At 43.0% G+C, this 24039-nt stretch overlaps 1 protein-coding gene across 1 annotated transcript; it reads right to left on the reverse strand.

Annotated features, from left to right (window-relative positions):
- Positions 1 to 1903: 1903 nt before the first annotated feature.
- LOC139433443 (zinc finger protein 32-like) lies at positions 1904 to 6036 on the reverse strand. The gene is made up of 2 exons (XM_071202467.1): positions 5502 to 6036; positions 1904 to 3997 (listed from the first exon to the last, which is right to left on the reverse strand). The coding sequence occupies exons 1-2, from the start codon at positions 5749 to 5751 to the stop codon at positions 3000 to 3002; spliced, it is 1248 nt and encodes a 415-aa protein (XP_071058568.1). The 5' UTR covers positions 5752 to 6036; the 3' UTR covers positions 1904 to 2999.
- Positions 6037 to 24039: the final 18003 nt, after the last annotated feature.

The following is a 24039-nucleotide window of genomic DNA, read 5'->3' on the forward strand; positions in this document are numbered from 1 at the left end:
CTGCGCTTTAGCAGAAACAGACGTAACATTAACCATCCGTTGTTGTTGCTGGCGTTAGTCCTCACCCTTCCTCTCAAAAAAAGCCCGGTCTTTTTTTACATAATCTGGATGCTTGGTCTCGAGGTGCCTCTTCAATTTGGCAGGCTTCATCGCCTCATTGGCAAGACACCGCAGGCATATCAGACATTTCGGTTTCCCTTCCACTTCAATAAATCCATATTGGAGATACTCCTCATCGTATTTCCTTACTTTTGTTTTTTGTTTTTCATTTACTTCATTTGTAGCCGTAACCGGTCGTTTTAAAAATCTATCCATCTTCGTAGTATGCTAGCCGTGTTATATCTCTATGATGCTTGCAGCGGCGCTCTCTGACTGACGTAACAGTTATTGTTGTTTCCACGGTAATGGGTGACGCGCTTGATTTTTAAATGTATCTATTTGTTAGATTAGAACGTAATCTATGAACTATTTTAGATTAAAAAAATAAAATATTATTTGTTGAAAAAAAAAAAATGAAAAAAAAAAATGATATCATGATAATTTAAATGAATGAATCTGAAAACTTTTCACGGACCCCCTGGCAGAGTGCCACGGACCCCCGGGGGGTCGTGGACCCCACTTTGAGAACCACTGCCGTAGATGTCTTCACGGCCGGACTGTTAGCACACAGATGAAGTTTGAGTACTTTTTGAACATTTGCATAGGAGTTATAGCGACATCATGTTTTATGGCGAGTGGTCTGTCGCCATGGCAACGACATTTGATATGTTCGGCTGGCAGAGGGTGCGGCCATAGCTCTGGGTGTGGCTACTGGGTATCCCTACGTCACGATACCCAGGAAGTAAACGATGGAAAATGAGAAATCTCCAACGAGGCGTTCTGGGGCAGCATAGACAGGTCTTTTCTGTGTTAGAGTTTTACTCCCTACTTTGAGGTTTTTTGACTCTGCAGACCGTTTACATCCATAAAAACCTTCATAACACACAAGGGGACGGGTAACAACCGGAAAAGCATGACATGGGACCTTTAAATGCAATGAGGCCCAGTGTGAGTATAATATGAAAATGTGAACAATTTTCAAGTTTATTGAAATGGTAAAACACAGTGGAATATTTTTTTTTTAAAGACAGAAACTTAAGAAATTATTAAGGTGAAGCTTTATCTATGTGAAGATGATAAAGGACTGTTTATTTACCGGATCATCCCCTCAAACAGGTTGTGAATGATGAGGTGAGACTGAGTCACCATGATCAGCAGAGTCACATGAGTCCAACCAAACTGTGGAGACAAAACACCATTAGTAAAATATGTATACAATCAAGGCCATACCTATATAAAACATGTCTGTGAAGTTTTTTTTTCAAAATACCAAACAGATTGTGCATTTTAGCCATGCCTCATTTCACTCCATTTGCTCTTTTCCAGCGCTGTTTTTGCAAGGGCTGATTCTGCTTTTGTGGCAGACTACAGCACCACTTACAGGCCTGGCATATGTACTACAGCGTCTCCAGCGCTTTCGAGCGGTCTCTCATTCCCCTGATAGGTGGAGAGTTGCCCATATAGGCGGAGCACCCCTTTTCTGACGTCGTAAAAATTCAAATAATAATCAGCTCTGTTGCAGCCCCGTTTCTAGAGATTTGGGTATAGAGGAAAAGAGAGAGGGTTGTGTCTTCTGACACTTGGTGAGTTCCCTGACACACCGGGGACACATATTCATTAAAAGACGTACAAAAGTGCATTTTGCATGATAGGTCCCCTTTAAAATAAATAAAGTTGGGTTTTTTGCATTCTAATATTGCAATGCAAACCCATGATGTGATGACAGTAATTAAGAATCATTTAGTCATTGAATGCTCATTTCAGTAGATTTAATCACACATAACATAAACATATTGGACATGGCCTCAAGACTGTAACCTCTTCACATTCTGTTGAAATAGTCCATTACTAGCCATATCTTACACATTGCTGTTTTGAATCATTAATATGTGGATGACAGTTGAACTGGATAATTTAATGTATGTATGCCATCTGCTGGAAAGAAGACGTATTGCTCTGTTGGTGTCATTTGGACAACAAAAACAGAGTGAAACTCTCATTTCATAAACAATGTTTGAGTACAGACACCGTCCTGCAGAGAGCACATGACCCAACAGCACGTTTTTGGTCTAGTATCACTCTAACATCACAAAACGTTTGCATTAAGACACTAAGATTAGCTGGTCCATTGTAAAGGTCAGTCCACCTTAAATGAGCAGTGGGTTATCAGCAGGTCAAAGGCAGGACACAGGAACTTGTTCCTGAGGAGATGAAACGATTATTAAACAAGAAATAGTCAACGGGTCAAAGAAATGAACATTTGTGATTATTAGCGAATTGGTTACAGGTGGGTGAAATCAGGCTTAGGGAGTAACGTATTAAATGTAACGGCATTGGGTAATCAGGATACAAAATAGGCAAATGTATTCCCTTAGTTACAGAAGCAAAAACAATCAGATAACAGGTACATTTATGTAAAACAGGACGCATTAACAGGATAGCAATGATATAAAACATTTAGAAATAAAGAACAAAACATCAAACCATCCTATATCTCTATATGGAAACTTGGAGCCCTTAATCCAAAATAAAATGGTTCATCAACAGTCAGTGGTTAACGTATAAATCAGAAAATCATGACAAAAACATTAAACATATTCTCCACTTATGTTGATAAATATTGAGTTCATTTAAGTCTTATATAAATGTTGTGCAACAATGTTAATCCAGTCAGACAGAATTCTCTCATATGTGAACTGTCATAAGACGTATTCATTGTCCTCTCCATCAGCTTCTGTTTCCATGTGTTCAGCTGAGCTGCTGATTGGAGGCTCTGCCTCTCTGTTATCCTCAGGTTGAATTTCATTATGCCTTGAGGACTGACGACCAACACACTTGTGTCTTTTGAAATCACTACGCCATTTAAATCTTTTGTCACAAACATTGCAGCTGTATATTTCCTATCCTGTGTGGACTCTCATGTGTTTTCTTAAACCTCCACTTCGTGAAAAAGCTTTCTTACAGACTGAGCAGCTGTGTGGTTTCACTCCTGTGTGGATTCTCATGTGTTCCTTTAAATGTCTACTCTGTGAAAAAGCTTTCTTACAGACTGAGCAGCTGTGTGGTTTCTCTCCTGTGTGGACTCTCATGTGTATCTTTAAATGTATATTCTGTGAAAAAGCTTTCTTACAGACTGAGCAGCTGTGTGGTTTCTCTCCTGTGTGGAGTCTCATGTGTGTCTTTAAATTTCTATTCTGTGAAAAAGATTTCTTACAGACTGAGCAGCTGTGTGGTTTCTCTCCTGTGTGGATTCTCATGTGTTCCTTTAAATGTTCTCTCTGTGAAAAAGGTTTCTTACAAACTGAGCAGCTAAAGGGTTTCTCTCCTGTGTGGATTCTCATGTGTCGCTGAAAATTGTTTCTATATGTGTAAGATTTTGAACACACAGAGCAGCCAAATTGTTTCTTTACAGCACTACGACTTGAATCACTGACAGATTCTTGTCTAATTTTCAGTGAGGTTGAGTCTGACGCAGGTTCTCTGGTCTCCTTCCAATCAGCACTGTCTTCAGTGTCAGGTTCAGAAGAGTCTCCAGTGTTGTCCTCAGTCTTTGGTTGTAAACTGCTTTCTGGATCTGAGTTCCTGGCAGGTTCTGGTCCTCGACAGTCATCTCCATCAGCTTCTTTTTCAATGTGTTCAGTTTGTCTATGATGAGGTTGTGAGGACTGAGGTTTCTCTTTATCATCTTCACTCTTCACAGGGTCAGGAATGAAAGTGGACTTGATGATATCAGCCTCCTCCAGCTCCTGAAGCTGCTTTCCCTCCTGACTGATCCTGAGTTCCTCCTGTTCTTGCTTAATGTATGGGGGGGACTCTGGGTCCTCCTGGTCCAGACTGGTGCTCCACTCCTGCTGGTCAGGGAGAAGCTCTTCTTTAACCACCACCAGCAGCTGTACGTCTGCAGGAAACAGTCAGAAAAAAATGTTAAGTGTTAGCATTTGAAAATCTAATCATCATTAAAATGGGAGACATTTTGCAGCCCTAATTAATGCATTGTATTTGGGATCGTTCACAGCTACACTACGCCTATAGAATGGTAATACTCTATTACAAATAAAAATCCTGCATTTAAACCTTATTTAAAGTGGACCTATTATGCTATATTCGAAAAATTTATTATAGGGCCATACCTAACCATTGTAGCCATGCCTCATACTACTCATACCCGTCTATTCCAGCCCTGTTCCAAAAAGGCTAATTCTGCTTTAAATGGAACGGCTGCTGCTAGCCACGCCCCTTTTGTAGTGTCATGCAGCTTTCCCCTGCTAAGAGAGTTTTCTACTGGGAGAAACTCAGCTAAACGCTGCTGTGATTAAATGCCATAAATAAAATGCATTATTATTATTATTACTATTGTTGTTGTTAGCATCTGGTGCTAGCTAGCTGCGCTAACGGATATAAGGAGCAGTTTCAATGAAAACAGAGGAGCGACATTTCACCGACAAGTGCGCCAAGCACTTGACTTTATGCAGGTAGCCAGACAGTGGGACATTGTACGAAAAGTCAGCACACTCAGCACGGATAGTGCGCGCAACATGATTGCAGCATCCAGGCAGCTCCCGTTCGAGCATATGCCTTGAGTTGCACATAGCTCCAACGATCCATCACACCATCATCGGCGGTCACTCGTAGTCGAGTATGACTGTCCTCCTTCTTGGTCCTTGTGGCTCTTCAGGTGGGCATAGACAGACACACACACACACACTTTGTATTGTATTATTGTATGAGAGGTTCCAGGTTGAATTGAGGCGAATATTTGTAATGTTCAGAGTTTGTTGTGTTTAATATTCATATATATTCAGAATATTTGTCATTGTTCAAATGATAATAAACATTTGCATAAAGCATATTTGTCCACTCATATGTTGATAAGAGTATTACAAACTTGAACAATATTCCTCTAAGGTACATTTAGAACAGATAAAAAATATGCGTTTAATCGCGATTAACTATGGACAATCATGCGATTAAATATTTTAATCGACTGACAGCCCTAGTAACCACCATAAAGTTGAATTTCCTTATCACTGGACTCGGAGGCTAACTTGTTTTCTATAGCAAACTAGATAAAACATGAATGCCCTGGCAGTGGCAAATAGCTTTGGTTTTATATTTGATTACATTAATGTTTTTTGAGATTTACAAGAAATATTTGAAATGCTACTCTGTGAGAATAGGCCTACTATTGTTCAAAATAACCTTATCTGTTTAAAATAAAAGTGTGCAATACACTACTTTTGAATTCATTATTGAATTTTGTGCATAAAAGTGCAATTAATCACAGAAAATTATTTGATTAATCATGATTAAAATGTTGAATCGTTGCCCAGCACTAATAAATAGTCTTAAGTGTTACCAAAGAGTTTAAACTAAAGTGTTAATTAAGAGTAAAGGTGACAGACCTGCTCTGTGTATCCGAAGCTGAGGCTGTAAAACAGCGTCCAGTAGTTTCTGGAGTCTCTCGTTCTCCTCTTTGGAAAGAGACAGCTCCTCCTCGAGCTCTGCTATCGTTTTTTCAAACAGAGCAAATATATCTTCAGCAGCAGCAGTGAGTCGCTGCTTCTTCAACGACAGCAGCATTTTGACTCTACTCATGTTTACTAGATCACCTTTTCCTGCAAGCTCCGTTAAACACACCGTGTCTCTCTCCATCAAACTCTCAATCTGACTAGTGTTGCTAACATGTTACCAGCTAGCATGTTAAGCTAGCTCCTATAGTCCGAGGTAAACGCTCCAGAAAAAAGAGCACAGAGTCCATTCGGAGGTTTATCCAGACACACAGATGATGGATCAGTACTGCTGGAGCTCACACAGACTTTCTCAGGAACACAGAGCGAGAGAGAACCGTAGCGACGAGACGCCACATGGATCCAGGTTAGAAGGAGCTTCTTCTTTTTCTTCTCTCGGCTTTTGGCGGATTGCAAACAACTTTAAAGGTGCATACCGCCACCTACTGTACATGAGTGTGAATCATCATATCATTCCATCCAACTCATGGACGTATATATCTATGATCTAATCAAAACATAAATAAATCAAATAAAACAAAATAAAAATCTATGATCTTTCCTGACCTAATGTTAAATGATTTGTCCTACCCCAGTTTCACTCAGAAAGGTAAACACTGCCTTTCTGGTAGCTCTTACTCCCTCTCCTTTTGTTCCCAAAATACCAACCACTCCATTCCCTCTCTGCCTCTGTCACTTTAGCCTTTAGTTTTTCTCTTTCAGCTTTATAAATGTCACAATGTAACAAGATATGTTCTACATTTATTTAACTCCACAGTTCCTACACTTGTCACTGTCACTTTTCCCCATGATATACAGCGTACCATTCAATGTGATTTATTCTGAGTCTAGCTATCATGATTTCCTCCCTTCTGTTTCTTTCTTTATAAATATGAATTGTAATTGTCTTTTGAACTTTGTGATACTCTTTGCCTTTCTGGTCTTCCTCCCACCTTTTCTGCCAGATCTCCATCCCTTTTTTCTTAATTACTGCTTTTCCTTCTCCTTTTCCAAGTTGAACTGGTAATGTGATTTCCTTTTGTAGTGCACTTTTTGCTATTTATCAGCACACTCGTTCCCTTTTACCCCCTCATGTGCAGGCACCCAGCAGAACTGAAGATCTATACCGCCTCTGTGAAGTCTTAACAGGCTATGATTAAGTTCTATGAGAGGAAAGGCTTCTCAATTCTCTCATTTCCCCTCCTCGACTCCTATCCTCGTGACTTAGTCCCGCCCACAGGAGATGCGAGCGGAGGAGTTGAGAAGGGGAACCGAGGAGAGAGGAGGGGAAGAAGCAGGCGGTTAGAGAAATGAGAACTCCTCTCCTCTGAGCGGTCACTTTAAAGAGACGTCCATTAATGATGACAGGAGGCACAGCAGCACTCTGCCTGATGGACAGATGTGTTCATGACGACTTCTATATTTACTTTTAATTCATTCAGTGCGGTATAATGAGACAATAACAGGCTACAGATGCGGACACACACACACACACACATATATTAAATTTTATATATTTATATAAATATACAGTTTCAGAATCAAACAAGTATGAGAGCACTCTCATAATAACGACAACACAATCAGAGACTGGATATATCAACCCCCCCTCTGGTCGCTGAAATGGGGAATTGAAATTACGGGCCAAAAGTTGTATTTACAAGTATTAAAAGTAAGCATAGGACACCAAACCAACTGAGTCCCGTCTGTCCGCCGCATCTATGCACTGTACAACACGCACCTACACACTGTACCACACACACACACACACACACACACACACACACACACACACACACACACACACACACACACACACACACACACACCTCCACACTGTACCACACACACCTACAGCTCCTAAAGCATAATCAGGCTACAGCCGTTGTGTAGTTTATTATGTGAAGCACTAAATGGTCTTTAGTATTTTAACTATATCTTTATGATATTACTTTTCTACTTTTACTTGAGGAACATTTTGAATGCAGGACTTGTACTGTAACAGAGTATTCCTACACTCTGGTACTTCTACTTTTACTCAAGTAGCCTACAAGATCTGAGTACTTCTACTTTTACTCAAGTACAATACCTGAGTACTTCTACTTTTACTCAAGTACAAGATCTGAGTACTTCTACTTTTACTAAAATATCTGAGTACTTCTACTTTTACTGAAGCACAAGATCTGAGTACTAATGTTAGCAGATAGTGACAATCAAGGGCGCCGGAAGCGGGGGGGCCAGGGGCAAGGGCAGGCTGGGGGGAAAAAGTGGCCCGGGGATTAATTGACAGACAGGCCCACTTAATGCGCGGCATGTATCGGCCGGCCGGCGACGAAAGTATGTTACTTAACAAAAAACCCTATGCATTTTATGTTATTTTGGACCATTATTCTTAGGGAAGACAGCTTTTAGATGCGCAGCTCCTCTGTCTTGGAATAGTCTGCAAATTAAATGGAAACTGAACAATCTGGTGCCACTAAATGTTTTTAAAGCTCGGTTGGATGCTAGTCAATCAGAAGCTATTGGTACCTGTTTATGTGGATAATTATGTAAATGATGCTGGATGATGTCCTTTTGTTGTTCTGTTTATGCTTTTATGTTTCATGTGGAACTACTTGAACAGGTCTCCCTTGGAAAAGAGATCAATGATCTCAATGGGATTTTATCTGTATAAATAAAGGTTTGAAATGAAATGAAATAATAATCACATTACCTGAGCCCTTGAGTTGCCTAGAGCAAAATAGTTACGGCATATATTTAGTGATTTTAATGTTAACAGATCATTGATACAATAACATTTTGACCCAATTTGCCTGACTTGACACATGGAATAAAACATGGGCGTAGGAAGCATCCTCAATGTGGGTGAGACAATTTAACAGGGGGTGTGGGCAGGTGGGTGGACCTCACCTCCTCTTGGGGGGTCCGGGGGCAAGCTCCCCCGGGAAGTTTTTTTTTTAAATGTCGAAGTTAAATGCATCAATCTGGTCCATTTTGAGAGCAAAATTAGGAAATCTATGGCAGTCAGTGGGGCTTGGACTGTGAGCCGTAGGGTCGCCGGTTCAAGTCCCCGACCAGACCTATTTGGAGTGTGGACTTCTACTTGGAGAGGTCCCAGTTCACCTCCTGTCGTGGTGCCCTTGAGCAAGGCACCGGACATCCCCCTTCCCCCCTCACTCCCATTGCTCCGCGGGCGCTGTACAATAGCTGCCCACTGCTCCTAGTACTAGACTCCTGGTACTAGGATGGGTTAAAAGCAGAGAATACATTGCACTGTGTGTGCTGTGTGCTCTGCATGTGTGACCATTAAAGAGGGTTTCATCCCTCCCAATTCTTCTTCTTCTTCTTCTTCTTCTTCTGGTGCATGCTGGGAGTTTTTGGAGTGTGACAGAAAGAGAAGAGCGAGATTTTTTTCGTTATATTTTCGTGTAATGGGTGTTTATTTAATATAGTTTATCGGTGGTGGTTTTGATTTTCTTTACTTTTCGTGCTTTTTGGTGGTGTTTTTGGGGGTGTTTTGTGGGCTTCTCCTGCCGGTGTCTCGCCGGCCGGCGTCTGACGCCATGGTAAATGGAGAGTTTGCCAAACTCACGAGGAAGCACGGTTTTAAAATCTCAGCCGGCTTCCCATGCACTGTGGAGAAGGTCGGGCACAGCAGCATTACGTCCCTGGCGCGGATGAACAGCGCGGTGGTGATCTTTCTGGATCAGGTGGAGAAGGTGAACCGCGTCATCGAGACGGGCATCGTGGTGAGAGAAATGTTTGTACAAGTACAGCCGCTAATGCTTCCCGCAACCAAAGTTGTACCATCTAATATCCCTCCCTTCATAACTGATGAGTTCCTCAGTAGAGAACTGTCCAGACACGGGAAACTTGTTTCTCCCGTAAAAAAGATGCTGTCTGGATGTAAGTCTCAGTTACTGAAACACGTAGTGTCTCACCGCAGACAAGTGTATATGATACTGAACAATCGGAATGCGGAGCTTAACCTCCGTTTTTATGTTAAAGTAGATGATTATGACTATGTGATTTTTGCAACATCATCAGTTATGAAGTTTTTTGGTTGCGGGGAGGAGGGGCACACCATGAATGCCTGTCCGAGGCGCGGGGATCCGGCTCCGCCTGGTCCGGATGACCCGCAGGCTGGGCCGTCCAACGCGCCAGCGGCGGGGTCGTCCACCGCTGCGCCGGTTGTAATGGAGCTGCAGGTGGCTGCTGCTGAGGGAGGGGTGTCACCCACGGTGACTAACGCGGCCGCTACGGTGGTGGAGGGCCCCCCTCCGGAGGCGGCCGCTGCTGCTGACGGCAACGCTGCTCCTGAGCAGTCGGCGGTGGCGCGCGATGTGCCGTCTCGGACGCGGGGCGGGCGGGGGCGCGCTGTACAGCGCGGTTCTGCTGCTGTGCCCGGCTTGCGGTGCGGCGGTGTTGCACAGAGTGTGGGTGTGGGTGATTATGTCCAGGAAAATGAGGTGGTGGTTTTGTGTGAAGCAGAGGAAAAGGGGGATGGGAGAAAAAAAGATAAAAAAACAAATACAAATGGTGAAAAAAAAACTGGAATAATCAATGAACCACAAGGTGATTTGGCAAAAGAAAATGTAGGGACAGGTGAAGTCAGTAAAGCACAGGAGGAAGATATAGATAGGGAAACACATTTGGACAAAACACGAGAGGAGAAGAAAACATGGGGTGAGCAGGTGGAGGTTGCTGAAATGGAGGAAGAGGAGGTCGCAACAGAAATGATAAATAAAAAAAAGACTGCTACTAAACGCAGGAGGAATAAAAAGGATGTACCAACCGTTGCAAAAAGCATTAAAGTAGTGAGTGAGGGAAAGGAAGAAAGAGAGCAAGAACAGGCGGATGAGAGTTGGGATGATTGTGTGTCTGACAGCAGTGATGTGCTAGGTTTTTTGAGCAGTAGCCAACAAAAAAAAATGTACTCGGCTGAAATGAAAAAAAATTACCTGGTGCAGACAAAAAACCAACACAATGTAATCATCGAAGAATATTTCCCAGATTTGTCAGTTTTCTGTGCCTCAGCAAGACTCCACATGAGCCGGAAAGAGCAGTCTGTCCTGGATGAGCTGGAAATATACAGACTAAAAAGAATTGTTACAAAAGTGAGGAAGCAAATGGGCAGTGTTGATTTTAAAAACCTCGATGTCTGTGTTTAATTTATTTGTTTTTAGTTTTGCTTTTAACATCTCACTCGAAATGGATACTTTTAGAGTGGGAAGTTTAAATGTAAATGGAGCCAGAGAGGAAAGAAAGAGGGCTTTAATATTTCAGACTGCAAAAATAAAACATATCGATGTCCTCTTTTTACAAGAGACGCACAGCGACGTTTTTAATGAGACGGACTGGAGAAAGGAGTGGGAGGGGGAAGTCATTTTAAGCCACAACACCTCTCTTAGTGGGGGGGTGGGCTTCCTCCTCTCCAAGTCTTTTAGTCCTGTCTCTCTGGAGGTCGAGCATTTTATCAATGGGGGGTTGCTTTTAATAAAAGCACGGTTTGACCTTTTTACAGCTGTTTTTGTAAATGTGTATGCTCCAACAAACGGTGCAGAGAGGAAGCTGTTTTTACTCAAAGTTAATGATGTTTTAAACGGTTGTGCCACGGAGGATTTTTTATTCTTGGGTGGGGATTTTAATTGTACAGAATATGCATCTTTGGATCACAACCATGCAGAGCCGTATCCAGCTTCCCAGCATGCTCTGATGCAGCTGGTCCACTCCCACGGCTTGGTGGATGTATGGAGAAGGATGCACGCAGACACCAGGCAGTACACCTGGTCCCACATCAGAGAGAATAGAATCTCATCAGCTAGACTAGATCGTTTTTATTGTTTTAAGCATCATTTTAATATTTTTAAAATGTGCAGCATATCACCTGCTGGTTTTACGGATCACTCTTTGCTTTTATGTAATGTTTTTATTAGAAATGTTTTACCCAGAAGTGCATATTGGCATTTTAACTCGGTTTTAACATTTGATAAACATTTTAAAGAGGCCCTTATTTATTTCTGGAGTGTTTTTAGGCAGAGAAAGGGATATTTTAGCAGTCTTAGGCAGTGGTGGGACCATGGTAAGACTGAGATAAGATTGCTCTGCCAACAGCACACCCTCAATGTCACACAAGACATCATTAGATCTATGAAAGACCTGGAGAGTGATATCGTGGAACTAGAAACAATAAGTGAAACCACAGGAGATCGAGGATATATTGAAATCCTCAAAGAGAAAAAAATGGCTTTAGCCAACCTGCTGGACGTTAAAGTTCAGGGTGCACTAGTCAGGTCCCGGTTCCTCAACACCAACGAGATGGATGCTCCCACTAGCTTCTTCTTCGGCCTGGAGAAGAAGAATGGGCAGAGGCGAGTGATCCACTCACTGCTGTCAGACACAGGGCAGGAAATAACAGAGCCAAGCCAGATCAGGAGGCGAGCTGTGAGCTTTTATTCCACCCTCTACACAAGCGAGTATGAGGAGGGGGAAACTCTGTCCGAGGGGTTCTGCAAAGAACTACCTCAGGTCTCCGAGGAGACCAACTCACAGCTCGAAGGGCCGTTAACGATCCAGGAGCTGCAGACCGCCCTGCAAGGCATGCAGGGACGGCGGGCTCCTGGTATCGATGGCCTCTCCGTAGAGTTTTATAACGCCTACTGGGACGTCTTGTCACATGACATTTTAGACGTTTTTAATGAAAGTCTGGCCTCTGGCTCGATGCCGATGTCCTGCAGGAGAGCGGTGATCACGCTGCTACCAAAAAAAGGAAACCTGCAGGACATCAAAAACTGGCGCCCTGTGTCTCTGCTGTGTGTGGATTACAAACTTCTGTCCAAGGCTTTGGCCACCAGGCTGGGGAGGGCTGTGGAGCAGGTCATCCACCGGGACCAGACCTACTGTGTGCCCGGCAGGTCCATGGTGGACAATGTCCACCTAATTCGAGATGTTTTGGAGGTCTACAGCTCATTGGGCATTGATACTGGTCTGATTTCTCTAGATCAGGAAAAGGCTTTCGACCGCGTTGAGCACAGCTTCCTCTGGAAAGTAATGGAGAAGTTTGGGTTCAGCGCTGGTTTCATAGCCAAGATCAAGGTGTTGTACAATAAGATTGAGAGTGTGCTGAGGTTCAACGGTGGGCTGTGTGCTCCGTTTAGAGTGTGTAGACGCCACTCGGTTACGCTGTCTTCACCCTTGATGGGCCTTGTCAGAGCCATAAACTCGCAGAGGTGTTCAACCTGGGTCAGAGAGCGCGGACGAACTGGCATGGACACTGATGAGTCCTGGGGGAAAAGGGTGCATGCATAACATGACCCATTTTGTCCTGCGGCCTGCAAGAATGATCTCAGAGTGTGCCACCAGACGTTACCGGTGATCCCATTACTGGTCTGACCCACATCAATGTTGCTATGGTCGCCTATGTATAGATTAAATGTAGATGTACCTATGGATCAATAGTGGCGTCAAAGGTTGCTTACGTTTTTCCGGGGTCTGAGTTTTGGGCGCGATGTCTATGTAAAATGTGCCACACGGGTCGGCGCCGGATACATACATACAGACAACAAAATAAAATAAATGTGGTTCGCCCTGCTTTCCCCATGTACCTCTTAGATACCTCGATTTTGGCTGACATGCTGTATGCTGAAATGGATACATAAAATATAGGACTAGTCCTAACACAACTATCATGGCAAGTATGCAGAGGAACCATTCTATGAGTGTCCAGGCTCTCCAGTAGTATTCACATTGCTCACGGTTGCGTTGTCGTCTCTCCAGGCGAGCCCTCATCACGAGGGGGAAATGTTCCATGGGGTGTGTGAGTGTATTCTCTCGGTCGATTTCGTGACACAGACCGTCAGACTTCGCACACTGATAACACAAACGAGGAACCAGAGAGCATATGGAACCGCTCAGCTGGCACTCGCTCGTGACACCTTGTGTGTAGTGTGTTTTGGTGTATGTAGTGCAAGTGTGGTGCTGGTGGTGACTAGGACACGTCACTTGCTGTCATCTCTGTTGGTGACTCGGACACGTCACTTGCTGTCATCTCTGTTGGTGACTCGGACACGTCACTTGTTGTCATCTGTTGGTGACTTGGACATGTCACTTGTTGTCATCTGTTGGTGACTTGGACATGTCACTTGTTGTCATCTGTTTCTATCGTTTCTCCTTTCCTGTGACTACGACCTTGCAGTGGCTGTTGTGGACCCACGTAGCTCTCTCGGCGACCTTGACCGCTGTCTGGGTGACGAGAAGCACCTGGTAGGGACCTTGCCAATGATTGGATTTCCAGCTCTTTCTCCGGAAATCCTTGACCAGCACGAAGTCACCCGGTTGAAGGCGGTGAAGCGGACCAGTGGCAGTCGCTAAAGTGGATGATAGGTTAACACAATATGACAACATAGCATCCTCACACAAAGTTGTGGAGGGAAGAGGACATCCTGGAGCCTTGAGTCCAATCTGTGGAGGAGCCCCAAAAAGGATTTCAAATGGGCTGAGTTGACTCCGTGTTCTTTTCCGCATCCTCATGTACATCAGCACAATGGGCAGAGCTTGTGTCCATGACAGACCTGTGTCTGCACAGCATTTTGTTAGTTTGTAATTTTGCATAATGCAGATTAGCATGCTTCACAGTGCTTTTGAGCTGTTACTGTGAACCCCCTTGTGAACCACTCCTGATTTATAGACTCTAACATCCCTCCTTTTGACACATGATCCAACCCATGTGTCAACTTAGCGAAATGAGGGAAAAAATGTCTGGGAAGACATGGATTGGAATTTGGGCCAACCCAAAAACAGCCCCAGCAGCCTTCCATTGAGCCTTCTCAACTGGCGTAGCTAGCTGCTGCATGGAAGTCAGTGATGACATTTTGTCAGTGAAGGAGGGGACAGGGATTTTAACAAATGAGTGTGCGTGAGGTGCGAGAGGAGTCAGGGCAGCTGCCTTTGCGGCTGAGTCAGCAGACGCATTTCCTAGGGAAACTGGGTCTGTACTGCTTGCGTGTGCTGCACATTTACAGACTGCAACCTCAGATGGGAGCAGAATGGCGTCTAGTAAGCCTGCAACCAGTACATGGTTAAGTACTGGTTTGCCATCAGATTTCAGAAATTGTCTACACTTCCAAATAGCCCCAAAATCGTGTACTACCCCGAAAGCATATCGTGAGTCAGTGTAAATAGTCACGGTTTTGCCTTCTGCAAACGTGCAGGCTTCAGTTAGTGCGATGAGCTCTGCTGCCTGTGCTGAGAGGTGACATGGAAGCGGTCCAGAACGGAGTACAGCAGAATCTGAAACAACAGAAAAACCCACCCGATTAGTGCCCCCTTGGTCGCGAGAGGCAGACCCATCAACATACAAAATGAGGTCAGCGTTGGTCAGAGAAACGTCTTTTAAGTCCAAACAATAAAAACCTGTCTGTCTTTTAAGTCCGGTCTAGGTGTGCACACCATGGAAAGTACGTCAACCGTCTTCAGGCAATGTTCAAACTAAATGAAGTCTCTCCTTTTGAAACATCATGTGTTGAAATAAACACCTGCAGTTCAAAAATAAAAAATGAATTGCCTAATATTTTTGTTGTGGAATCAATTAATTTCTTTCTTTAAAGGCAAAAACATGAAAAAGCTAAGAGAAAAACCCTATTGAATACAATATTATTTGGAGCAACTTAATTTATAAATAGTTGTCAACTTAAAAACATGTGTTAATGTTCAACATGTGGTAATTAAGTACATACAATTTAAGATTATATTTAAATAATACGGTAAAACAAGTTGGAACTTTGGAGTAATCAACTTAAAAACTTGTGTTTATGCTACCAATTATTAAGTAAGTGGTAATTGAAAACACCTCTGATTGCAGAGGAAAAGCCTTCTCCCCTAACCCAAATAACTTTGTTGCTTTAACAACATTTCAATAGAAGTTGTCTTAACTCAATAACCATCGATGCAACCTATTGCTTTGATTTTCTTTGTTAAGCCAAGGCATTTGTTGTTAGAGTGTACGTAGACTGGGCCTCCCATATAACCTGGCTGAGCCGATATAAAAACCAATCAGCAAATAACTTTTCAATACATTATTGATTACTATTTTTGAGGTACTTTTAGGTTGGAAGTGAACATAAGTCATAGGTACATGGTGTACTTTTCCTTCACTACATGTATGTAATACCTTTAGTTACTTCACAGATGTGGATGAATGATGTGAAATATAATCAAGTGTTAAATCAGACTTTAGTTCCACCTGGAGTAAATCCACAAGCTACCCTGCAGTCTACAAAGTACTTCAGACTAGCTGCACCTTCACCAGCTTTGAGAACACCTTCATGATCAATCATTATAAAACACATCATATATTATTCTGAAATGGACCAATCTGCACAACGACTACTTTTACTGTCTTTACTTTCACTATATTTTTATAATACTTTTCTACTTTTACTTGAAGAACATTTTGAATGCAGGACTGTTACTGTAACACTCTGGTACTTCTACTTTTACTCAAGTACAAGATCTGAGTACTTATAATTTCACTACAAGATCTGAGTACTTATTCCTTTACTCAAGTACAATATCTGAGTACTTCTTCCACTTCTGGTAGTGTATTAGTCTGAATTGTAGCTACAAAATCACACAGAGCTGCATAAAAATAGAATAATATGTACACGTGTGTACAATGATTTGTAGGTAATTTTGACTACTCAAGACACCTCACTTATACATCTTCAAAGTATTGGCTTTCAGAATATTAAACTTGTTTCGGCAAATTCAGATGATAAATACAACTTTGAAGCTTGTAACGGCATAATTACAAGCAGAGAACGGACTAATGTAACGTCACAGCAAGCATAACAACAGCCGTGTGTTATGAACACATACGCAAGAATGACATCATCTGTTGCTTAGTGACTTTTTTAACATTTAGTCTTAACACAAACGTGTGAATGTGTAAGGTTTACCATTATATTCAAATGTGAACAAAAATTGACTGTCTTTGTGTACCGGAACACTGAAAAATGCATTTGAGACATCTATGGCAGTAAATATGTTGCAGAGGCTGGAACTTTTGGAGTAATCAGATAAGAATTCCGGACGAGCGTGCATGCACAGCTGCATTTACATCGTAAATCCTGGACAAATCTCCACTCGTCAGGAGGTTTGTCTCTGATCTTTTTGACAGGAAACACTGGAATCGTTACACGGAATAATGACCCCTTGTTTAAGCAGAGAGGTAAACACTGGCCATCAACAGCTTCACGTTTCAATGGGTACGGTACGTGAACGTGGACATTAACCCTACGTCATATCTGTGAGCTGCCCAGAGTGAGTATGGCACATCTGAAAGCGCGGCAGGAAGCTCAGAGATATGAGAATTACCTTATCCTCAACCAACAGCAATGTGCGCAGAACGGCTACGTTCGTGCACATTTTCCTTTGATACACGTCACGTGACATAGAGTACATGACATATTCTGTGTGTGTAGGTGCCCAATCAGTGACTGACTCCCAATCTTTAACGATTGGACCCAAATCCCTCCATCTATCAGTGGGGCCCCCTGGCTAGTGAAATGTGTGGACCGCCCCTGGGATTTGACACAGCTGGTTGTGTCTTGTGTGTGTGTGAGTCTAACAGAGATAGTGCTACCCAGCGAATTCCAATACATTTTTAAACATGAGCTCATCATTCACACATTCTAACAGTAAAACTCTCATCATAGCATTTTCACGGATCTTTCAACCACGTTAGCAGTACAATGCAAAATGAGAAGTTTCCACACAGCAGGTGGAAAACCACGTTGACCAGTCAAACGCAACAACTCCTGAAAATCAGGATATGTCAGCAGCCCATTGATACACATTCACCAGTTCTTTATCATCAAATGACACTTTTTGAACCATCGTAGGAGATGGCTGTCGGACTTTAAGACCCTCATTTGTGGAAAAATGAGGTCCAAGCCGAACCGGAGAACCAGATCTCTGCCCAGTAAATGTATTGGGCAGGCAGATGATACAATAACTGTTTTTTACTGATGTGGGAAATGGATTACTGTCAACACCGTTATCTCCACTCTGAAGTGGTACAGAAACTTCTCCTTTTCATAAACCCAGCATATGAATAAATCTATCACTACATTTGCATTCAGGCAAATCTACCCTTTTTTTTACCACAGAATGTGTAGCCCCAGAATCAACCAAAAATGTGTGGGACATTTCTTAACGCAAACATTCACTGTCATATTTCAAATATGTACCCTTTTTAATTACAGACATGTCCTCTAATTCTTCTAATTTCTCAATAGCATGTATGATGCGTGTGTGTGTGTGTGTCACTTCCCTGGTTAGATGCTGCTTGCTGAATTTCCATCTCGCTCGATTGGGCCCCTTCCCTGCTGTCCCCCTCTGCCTCCACTCCAGTGTTCTGTGAGCAGTCCCATAATCCAATGTTCAACACTTCCACACTTGGAAACATCTTTCTTCAAATGAACGTCTTGCTTCTTGTCCTCTGCCTCTGAAAACCTCCTCTGCCTCTCCCTCGGTATTGTGAGCGGCCAGCATTTTGTTTAGCTTGCGCTGTGTCTGTGAGTCCGTTGAGAAAGGCATTACTGAGGTTTGTTTCCCAAACACCTGCTTGGTCTCCTAGGGCATCGGGTTTGTTTATCCCGCTGTTGTCGAGCTTGGAGTTGACGCTGACTGCATGGCTGGGGCTTGTAGTGGAGGTGGTTGAGGTGTTCCAACCAGATTGCCAGGGTTGTACGCCGGAGGAGGGAAGGGATACCCAGTCGAGGAGAGGTCATTCAGGCCTGCAATGGAAGGACACAGAGATGTCTGGGGTTTACATGTCTTTTGGAAATAATGTATTTATTTTCTTCACATTCATTTTCAACCTTAATATTTTATTTAATCCCCAAGGCCAACTGCCTTTTTTTTACTCCCCAGTATTATAAACACTTTCTATGAGTGTCCAGTTTTTCCAAGTCTTTTACTTTAATTGTACTCTTCTTTTTCATCCCATCTCCATACTCTTGTAATTTATCTCTTAGGTTTTTGATTTTTAATTTACTCAAAGAACCTCCCTTAGGAAATCCGAACATTTCCGTCCATATATTTAATTTAGCCAGACTTTCTTCACCATATTTTGCTCACATGACATCAACTATCGGACCCTCAGGAGGCTGTACATACCCCCTCCCCTGCTTTGCCCCCATAGCAAAGTCTTTTAAAGTGTCACCAAAACACTCCGTGTCACCAAAACACTATTTTTCATCCGTCGATGCTAGATATGCCAAATATCTCTGTTTTCGAGCAGTCCCTCTCCTGATGTCATGGAGTTTTAATTACGTTTAACTTTAAACAATTTAGACTTTGCACATCTCACCGAGTATTGAAAGCCCTTTGAGTTCGTTGGATCTCGTGAAGTCAATCGGTTCCACCCCTCGCGCTGGTCCCCTCGTCCTGTACGTTTTATGTCGGGGTAGAGGAGGATCCAAGATCCCGGAGCAACCCACCAGCGTCCAGAGGTTTCCCCGATCAAGCATACAGAGATCCTGCCGACAACGCCATTTGTTATGGAAATCTAGGGCCCAACACAGCTGGAGAGTACAAGTCGAGAAAAGCTGTCTTTTGGTTATTTATTTGAAGCTTCAAATACACGATATAATGATTGAATAATGTCACAAGTCGCACAGAGTATAAGATAGTCTGCGCGAGAGTGCGCAGAACAATGGAAAAGCAAAGGTTATATAGAAAAGGGAAAGAGAACAATCTGGGAAAGAGAACAATCTGGGTTCACACAGTCAGATTGTTGATGAGACACCCAGTGGCCTTGAGTAGATAGCATAACGGTTCTCAGAGCAGGGAAGTTCGTGATGTGTCTGACTGTGTATGAGTCTCCCAGTCTGCTGAAACAGCTGTGGCCTTGCAGAGACTGGGAAACTCATAAGAGAATATAATAGAATAATAATGGTAAAAGCACAACAAGAGGAAATAAGAAGCATTTGGTTTAAACATATGAAAGATATAATAAGGATAATAATAAGGATGATAATAATAAAAATTTCCACTACAATATCAACTTCATATGACCGTGTAGAAATACCAAAATATGTAAATAACTCCATACATCAATTCCATTACTTAGTAATAACAAAGTTAATAAAAACCTTCAATCAGAATGATTGAGTACCGCTAATCGTAATAGAAAATCATCTCTCCTCAGTGTTTAGACAAATCGTTTATCAATAGCACAAAAATAAACCTACCAAAAATATAGAAGAAAACAGTAAAATAACATCCAAATAACATCTTTTATCATTTATCCTTCAGTCCCCCTTAATCATCAAATTACAAACTTTAAAAATAGCTTGCATCTCAAAGATTTGCTTCAAGACCCTTATAGTAAAAACACATTTAAAATTTTAGGATTTATTAGAAATCCACCTGAGGTATAACATCTGGATTGTAAAGGTCCAGTTGAAATTCACAGTTTAAAGTATAACCTTCACAGTGGTGATTGAATTAATCTGTAATCTGCAAAAGTGCAGTGTCTTCAAGCTTTAACATTACTCCACGTATACTTCATTACGCTTTAGTCCAAAGTAAGGCACTTATCAATACATTTATTTTAGTCCAATACATGGTTCAAAAATCTGGAAAGAAGAATCAGACATTTATTGCGTAGTGTGAAAAACCCGAAAAGATATACACATCTTCTACATTCTGAGTGTCAATTTTCATCAACTTGTCATTCATTTCGTGGGGGTCCCCATGGCGCAGATGCCGTGATTGAGCCCCACGGATCTGAAACCTGGGCGTCGTACATCAACACGGAGTCATTTACTGTGGAATATCCTACTAGTGTCTGGGGAGCCTGGAGGGCGGTTTTGGTCATCTTTCGTATGGCTAGTTTAACTACAGTGACCAAGCAGATTATCACAATTAGCACAACTAGGATAAACATTGAAACGGTCACTGCAAATTTAACCAACCCCGCACCCCACGATCCAAAAGTTCCAGTTAAATCCCCAAGGGTAAACCCATGAGTTTCATGCAACTCTTTTATCCCCCTGGCGGTATCATGAGCCATGTCCATTATTTCAGGAGTAGCGTCAGAGATGAAAGAACAACACTCAGATCCAATCACCTTGCATGTGCCCCCCTGGGCGACTAATAGAAGATCCAGTGCCATACGATTCTGTAATGCTACCGTCCTAACCTCCTGTAATTCTTTATGTTCGGCTAACATGGCGGTGTTAGATGCATTTAAGTGATTTTCCACTACTTTGGACAATGCTACAATTTCCTGCTGAGAAACATAAATACCGTACCATGGTAACAATAGACTAGCCATCCGCTGTCCTTTTGTAATTGACCTGCTGTTCCTATGTGGAGAGGGAAGTATAGCTGCAATCTCATCAGCCTTTACTTCACGGATTAAAGGGATTAGATAGGCCAGGTAACAGGTGCCATAGAAAATGTCATAAGGCATACAGCCATAGGCTCGGTCCCCACAAACTAAGTAAACTCTCTGTGGGAGGGGCGTTCTGGCTAACTGCACCGTTATTACAGTATTACAGTCGCTGTGTCCCACATCTGGAGAGGTAAGAGATCCTCTTTCATTTTGGAAACAGATGGACACATTCTTCCACTCATGTACCACCACTGGGGGAACATAGACAGAGCAGTCACGGGTAGGGGACTTACCTAAGGGTAATGGCTGTGAACAGTCATGTATTTTAACCACAACTGAGTCCACTGTTCTGGAGCCAAACCAGGGCACTACTGTTACCAAAGCCTCAACTAATAAAGATGGAGTGTGTGGTTGCAGTGTACATATTGGACTGGCAAAGTTAACCGAGCAATTAGTCTGGGCTAGAGCTAATTGGAATCTGTATTCAAAAGCTAGGTTAATATATTTCTTCACATATATTAGTCTCAGGACCGTCAACTGTTTGAAGCCCTCTGGCAGGTAATCTTTATTTACTGTCTCAACAATGAGCGAGATTAAACCCTTGTATTTTAGAGGTCTCTCAGAGTTTATTGGGTACGATGGAGTGTAACAATCCTCGGCATCATCTCCAATGCAGGATGATATGTCATTCCAGCTAACTAAACTGTAATCAGTTTTTGAGAAAGGGATTGGGCTAAACATGGGAGAATGTACGGATTCTGGCAGGTTTTGGCACAGCCAACAGTTACTAACATTACGTTCGTGTGCATAGTCTAACATTAAACTTATTGCCGAATTGGTCTTAGTTAGTTTAGGTGGAGCTATTAAAGCCTTCTTTGGAAAACGTGTTTCATGCTCTGGTTCAATAAATGCACATCCGGTGACCCCCGAATCGGGAGCTTTGTAATCTGGTTTCCTTGTCGTGCACTGGGACTCGTATTTTAACTGTTCTGCCGTGGTACACCACAGTTCTGGGGGCATATTTGCAATGGTGTTGAGTATTATTCTTACCATCCGTGGCGAGACCCGGAACTCCTGATACTGTGTCCTTGGATACGCTTTCCACACCGTGGAGTCGCCCCCCTTGTTAAAAAACACAGGGTACTTAATAACACAGTTTGGTGAGTCACATATTGCAGTTGGGCAGTTAAAAGAAATGTTCTGTGGCTTGTGAGCAGAGAGAGGGGCATTCCTCCTTCTTCTCACTCTGTGTCTCTCTCTTTCTCTCATCGTACTGTATGTTCGTGTGGTGCTTGGAAACAACCTGAGTGTTGTCGTCTGGGTCGGTGATAGGAGTGTTGTCATCTGGGTCGGTGATAGGAGTGTTGTCATCTGGGTCGGTGATAGGAGTGTTGTCATCTGGGTCGGTGATAGGAGTGTTGTCATCTGGGTCCTCCTCTGCGCAGACCACGTCCGTGATGAGGTCGTCTAGGGTCCTTCCCGGAGGTTTCCCCACGGCGCACTGATTTCAGTGGTACCAGATGTCTCCTTTCCCTTCCAAGCGGACAGCGTGAGATGTCCTCTGCATCACCCGATGGGGTCCAGAGAACCTGGGTCTCAGCCACTTGGGTCTGATCGCTTTCAGCCAGACGAACTCCGCAGTGTTCGCTTCGTGTTTCTCGGGTCCCCCTTTTGCCTCTGCAACCTGGGTGGAAAAATCTACCACTAATCCCTTAAGTTGCTGGAAGTATGGTTTCGAACTTAGAACCTCTATTTCCTTTCCTACACTTAGGGCCCCTGGGCCTGGGAACTGGTGACCATGAGTGAGCTCAAATGGAGAGAAACCTGTCCCTTTGTTAATGGAGCTCCTGATTGACATAAGAGCTAGAGGCAATGCGTCCAACCATTTCATGCCTGTCTCCTCGCATGCTTTGGTGAGTTTTTGTTTTAAGTTCTGGTTCATCCTTTCCACTTTTCCCTGAGACTGTGGATGATAAACTGCTCCAAAACTGTGTCTTAGTCCTAAGGACTGTTCTACTGCGCGTAGGTCATGGTTCTTGAAATGGCTGCCATTGTCTGACCTCACTTTCCTAGGAAATCCATGTAATGGAATGTAATGCGTGACTAGGAATTTGATCACTGAGTCTGCATCTTCTCTCCTGCAAGGGATAGCTTCTGGCCAACCTGTGTATGCATCTACTACAACTAACAAATATCTGAATCCTCTTACTTTGTCAATCATGTCAGTGTAGTCAATGATGATTTCTTCTCCTGCCATCTTAGGTAAAGGAAACTTTCCCTGGTGTGGTTTCACTGTGGCTCTGATGTTATGGGTTAAGCAAATTACACACTCTTCTAGGTGATTTGCTATCATGTCTGGTAGGTAAGGGTGCCACCAGTGAGTCAGGTGTCTGCTCATCTGAGTTTTACCACAATGCGTTGGGCCGTGTGCTTCTTTAAGCATTGATCTTATCCACTCTGGGGGTATCACTGGTCTCCCATCTGGGGAGTACCATATCCCATCTTTGTTGGTAGCCCCCCTGTTTGACCATAGTTTTTTGTCTTGAGGAGACCCCGCTTCTTGAGCCTCTTTAAGCGTCTCGTCTGTTATTGCGGGCAGCAAGTCAGCAGATTTTAAGACAAGCATTTGATACCATGGTGTATACCCTGCCTTGTCTTTAGCTGCTCTGTCTGCTGCATTGTTACCCCAAGCCAAGTAGTTATTTTCTGTGTTGTGACCTCTACATTTAAGTAAAGCTAACTTGTTAGGTAACATTACTGCTTCTGCAAGCCTTTTGATCTCTTTCTCATGTTTGATGGGGGTATTTGTGGACGTTACAAATCCTGCTCTCATCCACTGGCGCATTTCCACATGTATGACACCATGAACATATGCTGAGTCAGTATAGATGTTTACGTCTTTTCCTTTTGATAGCTCTAATGCTGCAATGACTCCCACCACTTCTGCCAACTGTGCTGAGACTTTCCCTGTTACTTTTCCTGCTGCTCTTTCCTCAAACTGTCCCTCCGCTGTCTGAGCCACCACTGCAT

The sequence above is a fragment of the Pseudochaenichthys georgianus genome, unplaced genomic scaffold, assembly GCF_902827115.2.
Source record: "Pseudochaenichthys georgianus unplaced genomic scaffold, fPseGeo1.2 scaffold_454_arrow_ctg1, whole genome shotgun sequence".
In the NCBI taxonomy this organism is placed as follows: Eukaryota; Metazoa; Chordata; class Actinopteri; order Perciformes; family Channichthyidae; genus Pseudochaenichthys; species Pseudochaenichthys georgianus.

Bases quoted from the DNA above. Each gene is read 5' to 3' on its own strand.
- LOC139433443 (XM_071202467.1), bottom strand. From the start codon at position 5,751: ATGGAGAGAGACACGGTGTGTTTAACGGAGCTTGCAGGAAAAGGTGAT. The intron at 3,998-5,501 runs GTCTGTCACCTT...TGTTTCCTGCAG, and splicing joins GCTTCGGATACACAGAGCAG to ACGTACAGCTGCTGGTGGTG.